The 20,318-nt window shown below is 38.1% G+C and overlaps 1 protein-coding gene across 14 annotated transcripts in view; it reads left to right on the forward strand.

The window, feature by feature from the left end:
• The window catches only part of cadps2 (Ca++-dependent secretion activator 2), a 134,809-nt gene that overhangs the window by 55,380 nt on the left and 59,111 nt on the right, over window positions 1–20,318 (forward strand). For all 14 annotated transcript variants that reach the window (XM_017713616.2, XM_037542671.1, XM_037542674.1 and 11 more), the window contains exons 4-8: window positions 7,323–7,403; window positions 8,208–8,438; window positions 9,509–9,630; window positions 16,492–16,603; window positions 18,394–18,533. In XM_017713616.2, coding sequence (XP_017569105.1) covers window positions 7,323–7,403; window positions 8,208–8,438; window positions 9,509–9,630; window positions 16,492–16,603; window positions 18,394–18,533 — 686 coding nt within the window. The remainder of the gene's footprint in view (window positions 1–7,322; window positions 7,404–8,207; window positions 8,439–9,508; window positions 9,631–16,491; window positions 16,604–18,393; window positions 18,534–20,318) is intronic.

Genomic DNA, 20,318 nt, shown 5'->3' on the forward strand with positions numbered 1-20,318 from the left:
GTAGACCAGTTCTTCTTCAAATGAAGAAGGTGGGCCTATTTCAACTGTAGTTTTCTTGTTCTTTTCATTTTATGAGCTGTTCACAGGTGGTCAGCTCACTGGCTTCATCACATCAACTGCATCAAACAGATTAAGTACACTGGCACTGTCTAAAATAATATTACTCCCAGGGCCTGAAATTAACACCCATAAAGCACCATCTGCAGCCCTGTTGTTGATGAAAAATATTGTAGAAGATTTCTATTCGGTTTTGGATACTTTCAGCACAGTGAATTTAGGTGAGTTAACACTTACAATATCTGTGAAATATACAGTTGCACATTTGATTGCATAGCAATGTTTAATCCAGAAACCTTTTAATTCCCTTTGTGAGTAACCTTTGTTCCAGTATTGTATTGCTTTCTTTGTTTTCCTTAAGTTTGACTGTTACTCATTTAGTCAGGATTTGAATGTCTGACTGAATGTAGTAGTTCTATTCACGGATTACAACAGATGATTAATGTTCACTATGGCTAGCCAAAGTATCTGTAGTATATTTTTGTTAGGTTTATCAGGCTGTACAAGGTCCACTTTTTGAGGAACTAAGGCTGACTATGTCCCTGCGGTGTGTGTTTTTTACATTTAGCTGTTGAATTATTGATTGCAGAGTTTGCTTTTATTGAAAAGCTCAGTCTATGGTCTGCGACTGACCTCTTTAGTGACTAATTTGTAGTGACAATATGATAGACATTATTATGGTCTGTTATTTGACTGACCCTTACATCAGTCTGTTCATATTAACTTGATTGGCATTTGTGATGTGAAGATTCTCATGAATAAAAGTTCACAATTTTTACCCACTGCAGTGCTGTCCATTCTGATGGTTCATTCTTCCTTTCTTTTTCCTTTCTCTGTCTTAACTTCCTGTTCCATCAGCTCCTTGTATAGTGAGCGAAAGAAAACAAAATGAAGAAATTGTAGCATGGAGCCTGTGAAAGGCATGACTGAGCAAAATGCCAGATAAGTGCAGGAGTATGTGAGTGAGTGCCAAACAGAGGGGTGGAGGAGATGGGGAGGTCTGAGGAGAGGATAAGTGACAGGCACAGGGGGAGGGATGCAGTGAGAAATGCTTACGGATGGAGACAGGCTGACAGACTGAAAGACAGAAACGGTTGAGGCGAGTGTTTGTGGTGAGGGACCTTAAGGGGGACAGAATTAGACTGTAGAGACTCAAGAGTGACAGCAGCGGACAGACTGAGACACTGTGAACATTGAAAAGACAGAGAGGCAAACAGTATGAGAGACTGACAAATAAAAGACAATGTGTCTAATGCAAACTCAAGCAGTATATAAATCTTTGGGAATTAATGATAAAAATACATATATAAAAATAATGCTGAAGTGAAACATCAGCATAGATTAATAATATTGTATGTATCTGCTTGTGGATATGCAGAGTAGAGCATTATAAGCAATCAAAAATCCCAATAACTGGTAATATTGACCAATGTCATTTTCATTTTTTTGTAATAAAACTAAGGTATTGTCAATTTTGTAAATTTCAAATGGAATAATCTTAATAATATCATCATTTTATTTGCATCATTATAAAGTTGCAAAGGATAAAATAAGATACTCTCAGAAAAAAGGTACTAAACTGTCACTGCACAGTACATTTTCCTGACACTATAGGATGAGTTTCCTGGACATAGATTAAGCATCATTTTGGACTACATTTTCCTTGCTGTGTGCAGTGTAGTCCAGGAGTAGGCTTAGTCCTCATCTGGGAAACAGACCTATAAAGTCTAAAATAGTATTGATGTTATGGTGCAGAGGATGGAACTTTTAGACTTTTTTAACTGACTTTTTTTTTTAATCAATTTTCATAGTTTTGTGTTCATATTTTTGTTTTTTTATCGTTTTTATTTTTTTGTTGTTCTATTTGTATTTTTTTATTTACATTAAGTTTCAGCTAGTTTTGAAGTTAAGTTTTGTTTTTTTTCTTTTTTCCAGAAAGCATGTTAGTTTTACTTTGATTTAGTTTCAGTTTTCATTTTAGTTTTTAGTATCATGCTGTAAACCGTGATTCTACCCATTACGAGTCATTATGAGAATATGCACCAATATTCTTAATACTTGTGATGCTTAGACATCGCCACTCGTACACTTCTCATTATTGTCATTTAAAGCTTTGAGGCGGTTTGCCATGTTTGTATACCACAAAGACAGTTTGTGTCCATACCAGTACCAGTGTAATGCAGTTAGCATTATTCCTGCTCCATGCCCTTTTGCCATCATTCACAACAAGTGCAGATGAGTTTAAGCCAGAAACTGAACATTATACTGATATGATTCAAACTTGAATCTCAAAGGCATGCCAAACTGGACTAAATTGAGCTAAATTAGCTCAACAGTGGGCTATACTTGGTTGCAAGCTTGCCTTAAAGACACAGTGAAAGACGTAGAAGGGATTCATTTCTAAACCATCCATCATACATTTAAAATATGAAAAGTAAAACAAAACAAAATAGAATTTTGAAGAAAATGACTTATGTTGCTAGGTTTCATTTGAATTATAGTTTTTGCTAATGACAATAACCTTTAGCAGTCTGTAAGAACTACTGTAAATGCATTAAACCATTGAAATTCTCATAAAAAGATTAGAGAAATGGGTTTGTTACAGTATAAAACAAGCCACTGATGAATCAATGTGGTCTTGTTAATGGCCGAGCCCAATACACAAGCGAAAATCAAAAAAATAATAAATTTCACAGAGTGAAGGTGCTGAGGCAGCTGTCAGGGCAGAGTGAAAGAGGTCATGGTTTAGGTGAGAAAATGGAAAGGCCAGCTGTTCCCCTCTGATGATGGAGGCCAGTGGCTCTGCCGTGCTACCACACTCATGTCCAGACAAGTCTGGAGAAAGAGAGAGAGAATGCTCCCTCTGTCCCTTGCTCTTTCCTCCTCTCTGCAACTGTCATCGTCTCCCTAATGAACACATTCGACCCTTTCCACACCCCATCGCCCTGTCATCTCTCATTAGCGGCCTAGGCCAGAGGAGACAGCAGGCAGGTGAAGTGGCAGGAAGTGGTAATGAATTAGCAGCATCTCACTTTGGAAAGGACTCTGATAGTCATATCCTCTTGACAAGAACTAGGGGCAGCACCAAAAATGGGACCTTGATCTTTTTAGTGACCCATCACAGAGGTCACGGCACCATTAGCTGTCATTCTGCCTTTAGGCTATAATTTCACAGGAAGAAAAGACCCTGTTGTGCTGTTCCAGGTGAGTGCAGGCAGCTTCGTTTTAAATGGCTTTTGCTAATTCAGGCCAGGGAGGTGGGCTCAGAGGAGAATGGAGTGTGACATTAGCATGCCTCCCTTTAGGCTAGTGATGTCTGACGTTAGGAGGTTCCTCAGCCTTGTTGTCATAGGAATGGTAGCCAAACCAAAATAGAGTAACAGGGGAAAAATAGCAACTTGGTATCACAGCAACGGGAAGGAAACCAGCTGTGATAAGGGTGTGAAAAGGCAGGGCATATATGTGTGTGACTGTGTTGGAATGGACCACTGGGAACCTCTGCAGTTTTGTTTTTCTCTGCCTTGAAAAGGGCTGACACAGTCATTCTGGCTATCGCTCCGAGGGTCTTATGACAGAATTACATCTGGACCCGGGAGGGAAACATATAGAGCACATTTTCGATTTCAAAAAGTGCTATGCAAAGTAAACTTTGACTCACTATATGGAAATATGCTAAGGTTTAAAGAGACTCCATCGCTCAAACACTTGCCTAATTGTTTGTTATGACCTCTGTCGAAGTCTGGGTTCTGTTCTTTTCTCTCTTTTTTGATCCACATTAATCTGACTCTGCTGGCAATGTTAATGTAAATGATTCATTACATGGCCAAAAGTATGTGGACATGTGAACATGTATGCTTAGTGAATGTATCATCCCAAAACAATTGGCATTTGTATAGAGTTGGTTTTCCCTTTGCTGGTGTAACAGCGTCCATTCTTCTGGGAAGACTTTCCACTATATTTTGAAACATAGCTGTGGGATACACAACCGTTAAGCCATGAAAGCATTAGTGAAGTCAGCCACAGATGTTGGGCGATAAAGCCTGCTGCACAGTATTTCATTTAATCTCAAATATGTTGGATTGGGTTAAGTTCAAGGTTCTGTGCCGGTCAGACAAGTTGTTTTACACCAAGCTAGGCAAATAATTTCTCAGTAGATCTTGTTTTGTATACTGAGACATCATCAAGCTGAAACAGGCAAAGGTCTTCCCAAATCTGCTGTTCCAAAGTTGGAAACACGGTTGTGAGGAATGCCATGTACTGCAGCACAGCCCCATACCATTATTCCTCCTCATCCAAACTTTGTAGTTAGCACTATGAGTTCAGGCAGGGATCTTCTTAACCAAGATTTTTTTTCCTCATACTGTCAGGTGATAAAGCATGATTCATAATTCCAGAGAATGTTTATAATTTTATGCAACTTTTTGCACTGGGTATGGCTTAATTGGTCAAACCCACAACTTATAACAACTATCCACATACTTTTGGCTTTATCACAGATAAGGAGAAAAAATCGGTGCTATCTGTGGATTGTATCATTGCTGTATTCTAAATTGGAGCTACATATATAAGGACCTTAGCAACAGATGAGAATATAATTTATCTGATTACTGTGTAATTAAAGCCAGTTCATTAAAAATGTACATGATTGATTGCTGTCTCCAACACAAGGTTTCAGGTTCTCCATGATGAGCATTTTCAGTATGTTTAAATTACTCAGTGCCAAGTCTTCTTAATTTACACACTAAAATGTCAGGTTTGACTGTATGCTGGTGCTGTTTGCAGCCTCAGGTTGAAACGTACCTTAATTAGATATATAAATTTTTTTGTTAATGTGCACTCAAATGTGTAGCATGCTACATTACAGTCTGCTGCATGTGAACACCGGCTGTATTAGGTGCTAATTAGCCATAGATAAGCTTTGAATGTTGTTTATTATCTGTTTTTGCATAGTCCTTAATTACCTGTCAGAAATGGAATACGGATGACACCATTAGTTCTTAATCAGTGACCAGTGTCTTTAATGAGCATCTCGGCTCCCTCTCATGGCATATTCTGTCAATTATCATTCAAGCCCATGAGCTCCTGTCTGCTAGTAGAAAAAAAAACTCAACTGTAAATTCATTGTGCAAATACTGATTAGGGTTCAGAGACTACGATGTTACTGCTCTTTTATAATCATCTTCAGTTACCTCATAAATCCCATTCTGCAAGGAATATGTGCTGTATCTCAATGGAGGTGGTTAAGAAACATGGTTGCAAGTCGAGAACAAAACCTTGGGTCACCACTTTGGGCATTTTTTTTTACGTAATTAGAAAATGTGAGGCTCCCTGTACATAAGTGTAACAATAAAATGTTGCAATTAAAGTTAGGAATATTTTTCCCCTCCTCTGAGAAGTAACTCTTTTAGAGTTTTGTAGGTTGTGTATTGACAGCAGTATGAGTTCCTAATATATTTGTTAAGCTCTGGAGAAATATTTCTTCCATATACAGTTTGTGTCATCCACCAGCCCGTCACAGGTGGTTAGTTACTGACTGCAGGACCACTGTTTTCTGGATATTTGTGGCTAAAAACATTGTTATATTGAGGTGTTTGAAAAACACCCAGCAACAGTTTTATTTGCACTTGTACTAGTATAATACACACTAACATACCACTACCATTTTGTGTCTCTGTTGTGCTCCAGATGTTTTATCATCCTAATAATATCTGGTCAGTGGTGGTCCTGTAGTGGTCCCTTTTCATTATACCTATAAAATGCACCTGTGTGGTACATTTTTCTGATTAAATGGCCAGTGACTATAGATAAAAGGTAAGAGAATCTCATAAAGTGAAAAGTATATGTAACTGCACACTGAGAGATTCCCTCACGCTTTCAGTCTGTTTGGCCTGAGAGATTCAAGGGGCTTGTCAGAGTGTTTCTTGTGCTCTCCAAACACAGGCACTACTGTGAAGGTGTGTTTCCAACACTGACTGCTCACCACTCAGTTCAGACCTATTATCTGCTTAGACATGGCTAACTGCATCATTAAGCCCCTATTCTTCACTCTGCTTCAGCTGTAATTGGTGAAAACAGAGAAGGGTCGATAGCCTGGAGTCTTCCCACATGTGAGGGGGCTATATAGACCATCATCCCTCCGTATAATTCTGTCTGTGAGAGCGACAATTGATTCAAGTGAGTATAATAAGGCAGTGAATGGCAGTGTGATACAAGCATGAGACTAGAGAGAAGTTAGTATAAAATGCTTGAGAGAAATTAATGTGGATGCATACACATACACACCTACATAGAATTCATATACATTGTCCTACGAAAAAGGCAAACTACTACCTGCTTTTCTGCTTCTCACAATACAAGTAATCTCAAACACCCACTTCTTGACAGTTACCCATTCTTTCAGACCCATAGCTTTGAGTTGTCTTCTCACAATGGGAGGATTGACATAAATGTGTATTTTTCAGATCTGAATAAGGGTTGAGCTTGATTTTCTCATATATCTCAAAGAGGAATGTTTTAAGTTCTGTTTATCTGATTGTGACAGTGTTGGTTATCTACCAGGTCTTGCACTTTTGTTAGGAGTCCCATTTTCTCTGCATTTCTCTTCTTATTTTTCACTCATTTATGCAATTGGTTTATTTGAAATCTTCCCAAAAATATCTCCAGAAAAAGAATAATTTTTACATAATGACCATTTTGAGAGGGAATTTAAATAATTCAAGAGTGGCATCTGACTTTTGCACAATACTGTACATACTCGATAAACTGCTGTGTGGTGGTTTTTCCAAACTTGGTGTGTCTGTAGTTATAGTGCTGTGTGAAATCAGCTGAGAGTTGACCCTATTGCTGCCGCAGGGAGAGGGGCTTATCAAGCGGAAACAGTGCTAGGATGGAGGGCGCACTTGTGTGCGTGTGTGTGAATCTCCCACTCGTAAATGGAATAAGAGGAAACCTTTTTTTGACAACATGCCTAGATGGGTTTTACTGTGTGGCTGAATTAAATAACTGTGTGTGTGTGTGTGTGTGTGTGTGTGTGTGTGTTTTGTAAAGAAAGAGTGTTTCCTTGACACTAGACAGGGCAAGGCCAGCTGAGTGTTTACAATAACAAGGAATGTGTGAATATTTGTAGGATAGGTCACCTCTGAATGGCTGTGCTAAATACCATTTATGTATCTTCAAATTTGTTGGTATCATTGCAGACTGGCTAGCTGAGAGCAGTGGAGGATTCCTTAATAGTTTGGGCTAATTCTGTGTTTTTTATTCCACAGCTGGACAATGTGGACGAGCAGGCAGCACAGATCCGCAGAGAATTGGATGGGAGGTTGCAGCTCACTGAGAGAATTGCAAGAGTATGTCATCACAGCTTCTGTTTTAATGTTGTTGTAAATTCAGAGTTACACAGTATGTGTGTGCTGTACAGTTCTTGTCACGTATACTGATCCCTGTTGTATTGCATGTCATCAGCATAGACATTACAGGGAATTTTGTGGGGTGTTTTCACTTATTACAGATTATGATTTGGTCCCCTGGAGTGTTTGAGAGAATTCCAAAGCTTTGTTTTGTTCTCCCAGCAAAATGGCCTACATTTGGGCATGTTTGGCAAGATTTCACATTTATTCATTTAGCAGATGCTCTTTTCCAGAAACATTTCATGCAGTCTTTTGAAATGATAATAGTTTTCTTGCTTGTTTATAGTTGGCAAATTTTCCCAACACCACAAATGATCAAATCACAGGGCCTGCTCCAGACCCATACACTTCTAGCAGTAACAAAAACTGTTCCTAGGGTTCTTTCTTGTTCATGAACAGATTTTTGGAAGGGCACAAATTTCTGTATTAGTGGTTCCCAACACTAGTCCTGCACATTTTGCTGTTTTACCTGCACCCAAAAAATTCATCAGCTAACAAACTCTTCCTGAGTTGAAGTGGATGTATTAGATTAGAGAAAATACAAAAATGTGCAGGGCATGGGGTACTCCACGACAAATGTTGTGAATCAGTGTGTTCTGAATCAATCAGACCTGAAAGCATGTATTATAATTTATATCTTATGCAAAAACTTATTATGTGAAAAATTATGCCAAAACTATTTAGAACTACTGACCTACAGTGGCATTGTTACACTGACATATTTACACAAAATATCCTCGGTAGGAGAGGAAGTACCCTAAGTTTGTGTCAAAGGACATGGAGATGATGTATGTTGAGGAGCTGAGGTCATCCATCAACCTGCTAATGGCTAACCTGGAGAGCCTGCCTGTAGCCAAAGACTTGAAGCCCAAAATCAAGCCAAAACTCACACCTATGAACAGCTTTCTGGACATAGGAGATGAGAATGACCTGCCCCTCTCCAAATCAGATGTAGTGCTGTCTTTCACTCTAGAGGTGAGTGACACATCCCGTCTGCTTCATTCCTAGATTTCATGTTTCCATGTGTTTACTCTGAGGCATTTTGTTGTTTTGACTATGGTAAAACATCACAAGTATATATTTTGAATATATTGAGTATGTTTTTTGTATGTTTATGATCAAAAAAGTTACTTTTATTGTTACTTTTACTTTTTTTTTTACTTTTACTGATTCTGGAGCAATATATGTCTGATTACTGTCAATATTTGCACATACCTTTGCTATGGGAATATCCAAATAGGACTAAAAGCATGTTTTACTTGAACCTGTTTGACTACTTTAAATGAGGTTGCTGTCAAAAAAATCTCCAAATAGCAGCTTTATAAGAAATTATGTAGTGTTTTTTATTGGTCCATTCATCAAACCACATGTAAAGAGCAGCTGCTGTGCACAAATGATATAGGAAAAAATAGAGATAATTAGGGTTTTTTGGACAGCAATGATATCCATGTTACATTTTACCCCTCATTAGATTGTGCCTCTCCCTTCTTTTTACAGCATCCTGTTTCATGAATATGTCTAACCTAAATCCTGCATGATAATATAAATATGCTGTCAGTAGCTATATTTCTTTTTTTGTTTTTGTATTTGCCAGCGATCCTCAGATAATGTAGCAAATTCCCAGGAACCCAGGAAGAATATGGCCAGCTGTACACTTGTTATTTTAAGCATTTTTAAGCACAGGCTCTGGTCCCAGCAGAAGGGTTCAGTTCTGCAGTGTAGAAGGGAGGTTTAAGGCAGATAAGCTGCTCAGTGGCCCTTAAAGATGTTCACACAGTCGCACTGGTGATATTTGGATTCAGTACAGCAAGTCTGTTATAAACAGTAGGATAAAAAACAAAGTGGAAAATGGCGCAATAGGTGCAAATTAGCGAGACATTGTAAACACATCATAAGTTCTACATAATGACATGTGGAAATGTGACATAATGATTTGGAAAGACATTTTTAGACAAATGTACTTTTGAATCTTTTGATCACAATCCTTACAAGAAAAGGGTCTGCACAGTAAGAGGTAGCATTTTCTTCTTTTGTTTTCTGTACAGATTGTGATCATGGAGGTGCAGGGGCTGAAGTCAGTGGCTCCAAACAGAATCGTGTATTGTACCATGGAAGTTGAAGGAGGAGAGAAGCTTCAGACAGACCAGGCAGAGGCATCCAAACCACAGTGAGTACCGAAAAACCTTAAGCCTGATGCAGTCTCTATTTTATAATGACAGAATTTGGATTCTGACACAAGATGCTGTCACAGTGCAGGAGACAGTGTGATGTCAAGCTGACCTTTCATGCTGGTGTCTAGAAAGCATAATTATACATGGCAGTCTGGGACAATGAGTGAAATGCTTATTAATTCAGTTTGACCTGTATTAAACTGAAAGTAGTGCAAAAATGTGATATTTGATCATTTACCTTATGAACCTTTTTGGTGAAAATACACTCATTCCAAATGTGATGCCTGCAGCTTGTTCCAAAAAAGTCAGAACATGGACATGTTTACCACTTTGTTGCATCACCTTTTCTTTCAACCTGCACTTCCATGCTGTTTTAACATGTGTAGAATGTGGCTTGCTGTTGTCATGTTGAAGTAAGCCTTGAACATTCCTAAAGATATATTGTCTAGAAGGCCCATCAAATTTCTCTTAAGTGTGTATATGTTTTCTGTGTAAATGGTTCCTTTACAGATATGCATGTTATCTATGCCATATACACTAATACACCCTCACACTATTACAGATGCTGGCTTTTTCATTTGTAACAGTTGATAACAGCTGGTAAAAGTTTTTTTTTCTTTGGCCTAGAGAACACATCATCCTTTGTTGTATTCTCCAGGCCATGGGGAAGGCAAACACAATCTTCCTTTGAGTCATATGAAGCCTGCCACCATTAACCAGCGTCACTGGACAGCTGAATGTGAATGAGGAGAACACTAACCGCCAGCTAACCGACACCTGCAATATTATATTGACTCACTGCAGGTCAGATCCCTTGTGAATGCTCTGAAAAATACTTCTGGCATTTTGTGGTTTGCTTGCAGAATAAGGACATGTGTCGTGGTGTGAGTACCTCGACGTCTCATCAGTTCTGTGATAGCACACTTATTGGCATTACAGGCAAGGCATATTTAAAACGGGCTAAGCCGGATGCTCTGAAGTGCAAACGTCTGAAATGCAAAATGCTATTCTTTGCATAAGACAGAGTGGCTTGCATCCTCTGTGTATGTGAATAGAGGCAGTGGATATTATTCAAAGTCTCTTGAAGGCTTTTCTTTGTTACATAACCCAATGAGGAGCCCTAATGGCTTTGTGGTCCAGTCTACTTGAAGTCATGTCTGCAGAAATGATAGGACTGACCTCAGTTGCACTGTGAGTAAAAGCCACTGTTTTGTGGACATGAGGGAGGAAGAGTGGAGCTTTTAGCCTGTGCGATGACTTGTGTCTGAGAATGCAATGCCTCATAATGTTTTTGTGTATGCTAGTGGGCACTCATGGGAAGGAAATTTAGGGACATGGATGGACATTGTGATGTTTTACCATCTTGACACAGCACTGTTTATACAGAGGTTCCCTTAAGGACAGATGTTTCCACCAGTGTATGCACAGATTGAGTCCATCTTCTCTTTTCCTGAGTTTGCACCACTGCCCTCACATTATAAGCATGCTATTCCACAGTTAGCTTTCAAAAGCATGTTCCCATGTAAATCTCTATTGTACATATTCCAGCATAATACACGATTAAGTTTATTGGTTTTTTTTTTGGGGGGGGGGGGCATGTTGCAAGCATGCACATTATTTAAGTGGCAGCTGAACTGTGTTGAACCTTCAAATTTTTAAAGCTTTTAATTCTGTGGTGGCATTGGCATTGCAAGGGAATTGCCCTTAGCTCCAATGACTGGTGTTACTGAATAGCAGCTAAGAGAAAAGATTCATCAAGCCCAGATAAGCTCCGCTGCTGAAGATATTTGGCAAAAGGCAGGTGCCCTTTGCGCGTGTCATCTGGAGCACTGAATGGATCGATTATTCAGTTCAGTCTCATTTAGCACTCTCATTTAGCCTCATTTATCATCATACTGAGAATGAGTAATTACTCATCTTTGGGGAAATACGATAATGCAAAAACTTTGGTCAGATGCATCTCTTAACCTTTAATAGAAAGGCAAGGATTTAGTGTAGTGCAGTATTTCTTGCCTTGACACTTGCCTATGCTCCTCCATCTTTTTTCTCTCACTGAGCCAGCCACCACCTAATTGTCTCACTCTGTGTGCACTTGAAATTGAAATGTCTCTTTTAATAATTTGATTAAGATGAGTGGGTGGCTCCACCGTGTATCTTTGATATGATTCTGGTGCAGTTATTAGGGTTTCTGCTGCTCAGCCTCGGCCCTTTAGATAATCACACTGCCCTTTCCTCATATGCACTCACCAGAAAGTTCAGTGTAAATCATTCAAGGACATTTAAACTGGACCTCTTAATGAAGCATCCTTTTAATTACCATGAAAACATTTGCATGCCTATATTGTCTACATATGCCAACTATATTTATACATCCATCTACACAGCCTTTCACAGTTCTAACACCCATTAACATTATGTATAAAGAGTGCTGGACTGTTTATTCACTGAAACAAGGTCATGTATATATACAGTACTGTACAAAAGTCAGAGACCACTCTTCATTTATTTAATTCCCAGTCAAAGCAACCATTAAGTACAACTTGTTTATTTTTCTGGAGATATGTCTGGGTAGATCAGATATAATCCACTTGCAAAAGGAGGGAGTAAGTTAAAGGAAAAGTGGTTAAAAAAGGAAATGGGAGTTCAAAAATTATGATTATGATATAAAAATGGGTCTCCTAACAACCATGCAAAACCTGGTAGACCAGCAAACATGTCACCATTAGATAAACAGAGCTGTTTCTGTGCGTCCTTCCACTGTGAGAGGACAACTCAACACTCTGTGTCTGAAATGATGTGCAGTTGTCAAAAAGCTGTTACTGAGAAAAGATAATAGGTTAAAATTATCTTCTTAAAGATTAAACAAAGAAGCTGCTGGTGTTCTCCGAGCAAGGACTGATCACCCCAGACCTGTGTCCAGACCTTAACATCCCTGAATGTGTTGGAGATTTCTTGGATCATAAGATACACAATAAATTCAACGAACTTCTAAAACTAAACTTTGGAGATGTTGAAAAATGTCCCTATAGATTTCTTTGAAAAACTAAAAGCAAGTTTCCTGAAAACAATAGGGCTGTAGTGTAAGCACATATATTTATTTTAATTAATAATATAAATTGAAAATGAAAGTAACATGTAATTGTAAGGGATAAAGAGAGGTTAGAAAATAGGCATGTGAAGGGCAAATGTACTTGCAAGAAGCTGCAAGCAGATTTCTGCTTTAAATCTGGAGTTTTGTCCACAATCTGCTCATGTCTTATCTAATGTTCCAATGTGCAGTGTTTCAAAGGAAACTCATACTCATCCTCAAATAGATATGCTTAATCAAGCATGTGACACATTTTCACTTGCTTAAGTTTGTATGTGATTTGCTGCAGGCGCAAGATATTCTATACATGGACAAGTAGAGCCTTACTTTTTAGATAACACAGACACAGAGATAAAGTGATTCCGGGAGCAGGGCTACAGCCAAATTGAATTACAACCAAAAGTGTGTGTGTGTGTGTGTATGTGTGTGTTGCGCACACTTATGTGTTATCATGCACATTCTTTAGTTCAAGTTAGTCTTGGTCAGGTTTAGGCCCTCTTTGCTCAAAGAAGGCTATGTCTCTTAGGGGTGAAGAAAAATCGATGCAGTGTAATATTAATATTCAGCTTTTTATTTAGTGATATTTTACCTTAATAAAATAGGAATATCAGTTCACAGAGACCCAAGAATCATGCTTTTATTATTTCTAACATGTATTAATCATTTTGTTAGACTAATAGATTTCCTTTTTTTTTTAAATCCACAAGATGGTATTGTTTATGATAACAAAAAGGCTTATGTTACAGTTAAATAGTGGATAGCATTCTCACCGTATACAGGGAGAAGAGGGTTTGATCCCCCACTTAGGGAGGGATCAAAAACACTGCTGTAATATAATAGTAAGAATGTTACCTTTATTTGCATTTGTAAATTATTATATATGTACGGGAAAAAAACATTTCAAATGTTGTTTGTCTACTTCACAAATAAAAACGTCAACTAAATATGCAATACATATTGTTATACATCACAATGTATAACAATATGACATAATAAATTGTGTTTTCTCAAGGTGCATACCATAATAAGAGCTTCAACTAAATATGCAAATGTAAGGACAAAGTTTTTTGAGTACTGCTTAACAATTCTGTAATGCTTCAGTAAAACAGATTGCACTGAGCTGAACACAATGCAGATTTCATTAGCCAAAAGTAATACATTACAATGTGTAACAATATGACATAATAAATTGTGTTTCCCCAAGGTGCAAATCATGTAAATATACCTCTCAAGGTGCCACAGTGATGTTAAGGTCCAATTTTAATCTTAAATGAGTTTTACAGGTACACTACATTCACTTTCCCAGAAAAAGTGTGCATCTTTCTTTTTGTATCTTAACTTTTTCAACTTAGGTTAATAAAGTAGTAAGTATAGTGTCAGGTCAGCATATATTTAGTCAAGGCAACTTAAAAAAAAAATATGTATATATATATATATATATATATATATATATATATATATATATATATATATATATATATATATGACTAACAGAATTTGGATTTTTTTCCACATAACGTACAGTACTGAAGAATTACCCTGAAGGCTGCAGTTTTTTTTCTGAGAGTGTAATACACTGGTTGAGTCTGTAAAATATGAATCTAGTCAGCAATTCAGAGAAGAGAAGATTGTTTATTACAGCTCCAGCCACAAGGACAATGATGATGGTGATTAGTTGGCAGTAGGTATAATACAGAGTGTGGTTTAAAGAACTTGTGTGTATAAGTATAGTCTGTAAATGGAAAAGAATAACAGAAGTAACCATGAAGGCAGTGATAGTGACAGGTCTTTTAATGATGTTTACTGTGATCGACTATTTCTTTCTAAGTAAACTACTGTGTTTTTCCTGTACTTTCTAGTTGGCACAGATTTGTATTAAACCACAGTGTGGTTTGATTGCTGTTCCAATGCGCATTTGCTACACACACCAACATTTCTCCAGGACTCTGTGAAAAGAAAACACTCCTTTTTCATGGTGAAACATAAATATGTCACAGGCTTTTATTAAAGCATACCGTGTTAATTCATAAAGTATTATACAGAAATTGTGCAGAATTGTGGTTCACTGCTAATAGTGGTGTTTGGTTGCCTTGGAAACTGGGGGGTTTAGAAATGGCAGCTCTACATTGTTGTGGCATCCAGTCAGCCCCTAAGAGGTGTGAGGTCATTTAAAGTGTGTGCAGACAGCAGTACTCACACCCGTTATTTCTGTGCTGCTTTAGATTGAGTGTGTATGTGACTGCTAAGCTGCTGAGTCACAATGACGAGTCATTATCCGCTTCAGACGCTAGAAGTGTCTCCCCATGTTACCTAGCTGGCTGTCCAGCCTGACCGCCAGCTTCTGTTTACTGCCATACAAAAGATTTATACAGCACCAGGACATGCAAACACAGACGCACACACCCAGAATGCAGTGTGCCTGCCTCTGACGGAAGCCTCTTCAGTGAATGGTTGTTTCAGTGTGTGTGCATTTTTGCAGTATAAAACCACACGTCTTTGAGGTGAGGAGATTAAGGTAATACATTAATTAGGGAATGATATGGGACTTATGAGGTAATGCTGATGTCCAGTATGTTTCACGTACATGCAGTGGGGGTTCAAAGGTTTAATTTAATAGAGTTTTTATTTTCAATTGTCTTTTTAGCATTACAATAAAAAAGTAGAATTTCCTGCTTAAATGGTTCTTTTGCATAGCATACTGGTTGTTTAGATTGATGAGTAATTTGTTGCATATGGTTAAACTTTTTGAGAGTAGTTCTATATAGTACTAAAAGGGTTCAGCTATTGTTAGAGGTTTGACATGGTAACAATAGAAGAACCTGTTTTGCTTCATTTTCAAATAGGCTGTATTTAGAACACATTCTCATCTATCTGAAGAACCATTTCACCATGCAAAGCATAGAAAAACATGAAGTGGTTCTTAATAGAATTCATTGTTCTAAGTAGAACATTGTCTTTACTAAAGAACCCTTAAATTTATTTTATTTTTTTAAGTGTAGGATTTGGTATTTTCCCTTTTTGTTTTAATGACCTTGTGCACTTGAGCTGCCGTGGACTCCACAAATTTGTGTAAAAGCCTCCAGTAAGTGGTTGAAATTTTTTTTTTTTAATGCAAATATTGCCAGGGTGACATTTAGATGACACTGATAGCACAGTATTGCACCATCACCCAAACAGTCTGCTTTTCTGCAGTACAAAAAATGCCAGCACATATTGTTTGAAATATCAGTCAAATTGAAACATCTGTCCAGTTGCACTATTATTTGTGCAAATGTAAATCAAAAGAACACTTTCAGTTCATGTGAAAAATGACTTACATTTCCACCTTTAGAAGAGATTATTACAGGGTGAAACACAATATTGTGATGAAATATTTATTTATTTATTTTTACTCTGCTATCGTCGTAGGAATTTCTCTTGGTATTACAGCCAGCAGCAAAGTGACAACCATGTCCATATTTACACCACACACTTACAAAGGCGTGAGACAGCAAGACACAGACACAATCCAAACAAATCCTACTTTCTCATTTGATGGGAGGAACATTTGTTTTCTGTGTTTTATTTTAAGGTCTGTGCTATTTTTTGCATAAAATGATGAAATGTTAGTGCCAAAAACAGTGGGTGATTTGTTTTTTTTTGCCAGTTTCTGACATTAATGACTAAGGTTAGAGCCAGCTGAAATCCAGCATTTGGGCTGAGCAACAAATTGTTGGGCACATGCTGAGTGACTAGCCATCCATGGACATGCTGTTATGTTCTTGTGCAGGTGGGGTACACAGGGGGACTTCACCACCACCCACCCTCTGCCTGTGGTCAAAGTGAAACTCTTCACTGAAAGCACTGGTGTTCTGGCCCTGGAGGACAAAGAGCTGGGCAGGGTGAGGCTCTTGCATCTTCCCTTCATTTACTCATTCATTCATTCATTCATTCACGTATGGTTATGTGAGTGCTGTGCCAGGGTTCCAGATTGTGCACAGTACAATTTCAGCAAAAAGGGTTCTGTATAGCACTAAAATAGTTTTTGATTTTGTAGCAACAGTGGAACCATTTTTGGTGCTATATAGAACCATTTTTAAAAAGGTTATTTAGCAAAGAATCATTTAGTCATGCAAAGAATCATTTATGCATTCACAGGGTTCTTTCAGTAATTACACATTCTACAGAACCCATGAAGAAACCATTTTTAAGGATGGGATTGTTACCAGTTTTAATGATACCTTAGTATAAAATCCAGTCATCATCATACTGATTTGACTGTTTATTATTCCAGTAACCATCTTTTTAAGTCTCAGCATAAGTGAACAAGCAAAACATGCTTCATGGCAATGTTTGCTTTCACATTTACTGTACTGTGCAAAAGTCAGAGACCACCTTCATTTATTACATTTCTAGGCAAAATATCAAAGTGCAAATTATTCATTTTTAGATGTTCCTGAGGAGCTCCACTCTTCATATCTTACAAGCACAGGTGTTCCTGTTCATGCTTCCATTCTTAAGAAAAGAACTCAACTGCGTTCTAAAAGATGTATAGCTGTCAGGAAGATGTTACTGAGAAAAGAAAATAAACGAAAAAAGATGAACATTTTTAAATCAAACAAAGAATCTGAAAAAAAAAAAAAAAAAAAAGAATCTGCAAGTGTTTTTAGCTCGTTGAACTGGCCAGACCTGAACATCACTGAATCTGTTTGAGAATACTTGGTTTTGGAGGAGCAGAAAATCCAACCAACTTCTAAGACTGAACTTTGAAAGTGTGGAAAAATATGAAAAATATCCCTGCAGATTTCTTTGAAAAACTGAATGCAAGCCTCTTCAAAAAGAATGGAAGCTGTAATAAAGGCAAAGTATAGACCCACTAAGTACTGAAAAAGATATATGTAGCTGTTGAAGCTTCTGTGTAATTTTCTTTTAAAAACATGTTTTCTGCTGTGTAAAATTGTATTTAATGACCATTTTGACTGGAAAGGAAAGAACTACAGGACGATCTTTTGCGTATTACGTATCTAAATTTTTTTTTTTTTTTGACAAATCGTTTTTTGGGGTTTTTTTTTTTGGGGGGGGGGGGGGGGGGGGTGTTACGCTCAGAATACAGTACAGTACCCCTAGAGCAGTTATTTCAGTATGTATTAGGGCATTTCAGTTTTAAACAGTACTAAGATATCACAGATACAACATGGTAATATCCATAAGTGATGTAATATTATAGCATAATAGGAAATGTGCATACAATTTGCATTCTTGGTACATGGTATAATATGATATCTCTCTCATCCCATCAGCTAATTATCAGTATTTAAAGAGTACACAATTTTTATTATAACTATACTAGCTGGGTGCCCTTACTGTATGCCATATATCACAGTAAGATGGTATGGGGGGGGGGGCAGATGTTGCACAATAACTTATAGGCTGTGTGAGAGTCAGAGCTGCATGAAGGAAATCTTGAAGTCATTAGGGCTCAAGCTCCCAGGGTAACAGATGGAGATTCCCATTAGAATCCCTCACCAGGCATCTGTACCTCTTCCATCTACTTCCGCCTCCCTTTAATGGCTCTCTCTGTATCATTTTCTTTCTCCATCACTCACTCTTTTCTCTCTTGTATATATCCACATGCTTTCTGCTTTTGTCATATCTTGTTTCTTGGTTTGATCAGCTCTCTTTTCTTAACCAGGTGGTATTGAACCCTACAACAAACGGGCCCAAGAATGCCGAGTTGCACAAGATGGTGATCCCCAAAAATAGCCAGGATACAGATCTGAAGATCAAACTCGCCGTGCGCATGGACAAGCCCCCCAACATGAAGCACAGTGGGTACGTTTACCCCTCAGGGTGTTTTCACAACTCACAAGCACACATATTAAAAAGGCTGGGCCACCTGCGCCGTATTTATATATCCCAAGTAAAAATAACGATAGCAGCCAATGCTTGGAGCTGATATGTGCTGGAATTTTGTGTAAATGTAAGAATAACTTTTTAAGGACTTTGTCAAATGAATGCCATTTCATATTTGGGACACATTTGAAATGCTGTCATTCTGTAGAAGAGCTGTCAAAATAATCTGCAATATTTGATTTGATTGAATTTAATCTGCTTTCTATTCCCAGAAGGGGGCAGCAGAGAACTGGTTTAATCCACAGGGTCTCAGTTAGTTTTTTCATGATTTTCGATTACTTTCAATAACCTCGTCACCTTGATAAAACATGGCAAGAGATGCAATCTGTGCTGCATTTATTTCTCAAAAAGTTGCCTGTTTATTTGTAGAGTTTATTTTTGCCTTCTCCAATGCACAAAGAACCTGGCCATGTGAATCAGTTTTAGAGAAGAATTATGTTGCCACCTAGAGGCCAAAGGTTGTCTCACCGACCTTTGGAAAAGGTATATACACAAGTTGACTTTCTTGTTTTGTTTTTAACACAAGGCCAACTTAAAATGTATAATATGCTCTTGGAACATCACTTGGTCACTAAAGCACTGATAAGCCTTGTGGTCTGTGATTAATGAATAGTTATCACAGAAGATCATGGCAGTTTGTGTAGTTCCTATAAAGTAAGGCCACTGAAGAGGCTCAGCCCAGCAGGCTGCTGCATTCCTCCCTCTGTACGGCTAGGTCAGCGGGTCAGCCCTCTTCCATTAGCCTACTGATTATGGAGGAGGCCCAGCAGGCTCTGTCTATAGAGCTGCTCACTGCGAGCCCTAGTCTAATTGGAAGACGCCTCTTCAGTCTCTTATTACTGTTTTGGATCTGACCTCACAGGCAGTCTTAAAGCAGTCCTAGAGCTTCACTTTTGGAGATTCACAAAATATGCATAGTTACATGTGACAGGATGACATAATGTGATGATTGTAAGTGATGATTATTTCATTACGCCCTTGAACACAATTGCATGTAATTGTATAGTGATAGTGTAATAATCTGGTTAGTTTAATATTGGCTGGTAATGTACGTATTAATCATTAGTGCTTGACTACTTGAACTCATGAATCCAGGAGAAAATTACTGCAGATATTGAAGGTTATATGTGATTTCCTAGGCAACCAGTGTAATTTTCATGTTCCTAAGGAAAATAGTTTTCTTGTAAGTATGGCAACCACCGACAGACACTGATCTATCACCTGTTTCTCTGAACTCATGACATGCTATTATAAAGCCTATGAAAAGGCTGGCTAATGCTGGGCGGTTTGTGCAAAAGCCCTACAGGGGCACTTGACTCAGAGCGGATGTTATTTTTCTTTTAAGCTATAGCTCAAACATAGCCTGATTGCTAGTGATGTCATTTCAAGTCCTTCAAGAACATCTTCTGAGCCTTCAGATCAGCATCAATGATTAACAAGTTTTTCTTCCCCTCCTGCCTTTGCTGTAGCATTTCACCCGTTTGCTAGGTTAGATCCAGACTCTGCCAGTTTCAGCTGAACACTAACAAGCGCTCACACACACCTGAGGACTTTTTCATACATAAAGGAAAAGGAGAAGGACTGGAAGAGGATTTTCAGGTTGAATGCTCCCCATTAAAAGCAGCCATCTGTTTAGCAGTGGAGAGAGTGAAGAATGGGGAACTATTCAGTTTATTGAGTTTGGCAGCGCGACCCCTCCACGGC

The sequence above is a fragment of the Pygocentrus nattereri genome, chromosome 11 (genome assembly GCF_015220715.1).
Source record: "Pygocentrus nattereri isolate fPygNat1 chromosome 11, fPygNat1.pri, whole genome shotgun sequence".
NCBI lineage: Eukaryota > Metazoa > Chordata > Actinopteri > Characiformes > Serrasalmidae > Pygocentrus > Pygocentrus nattereri.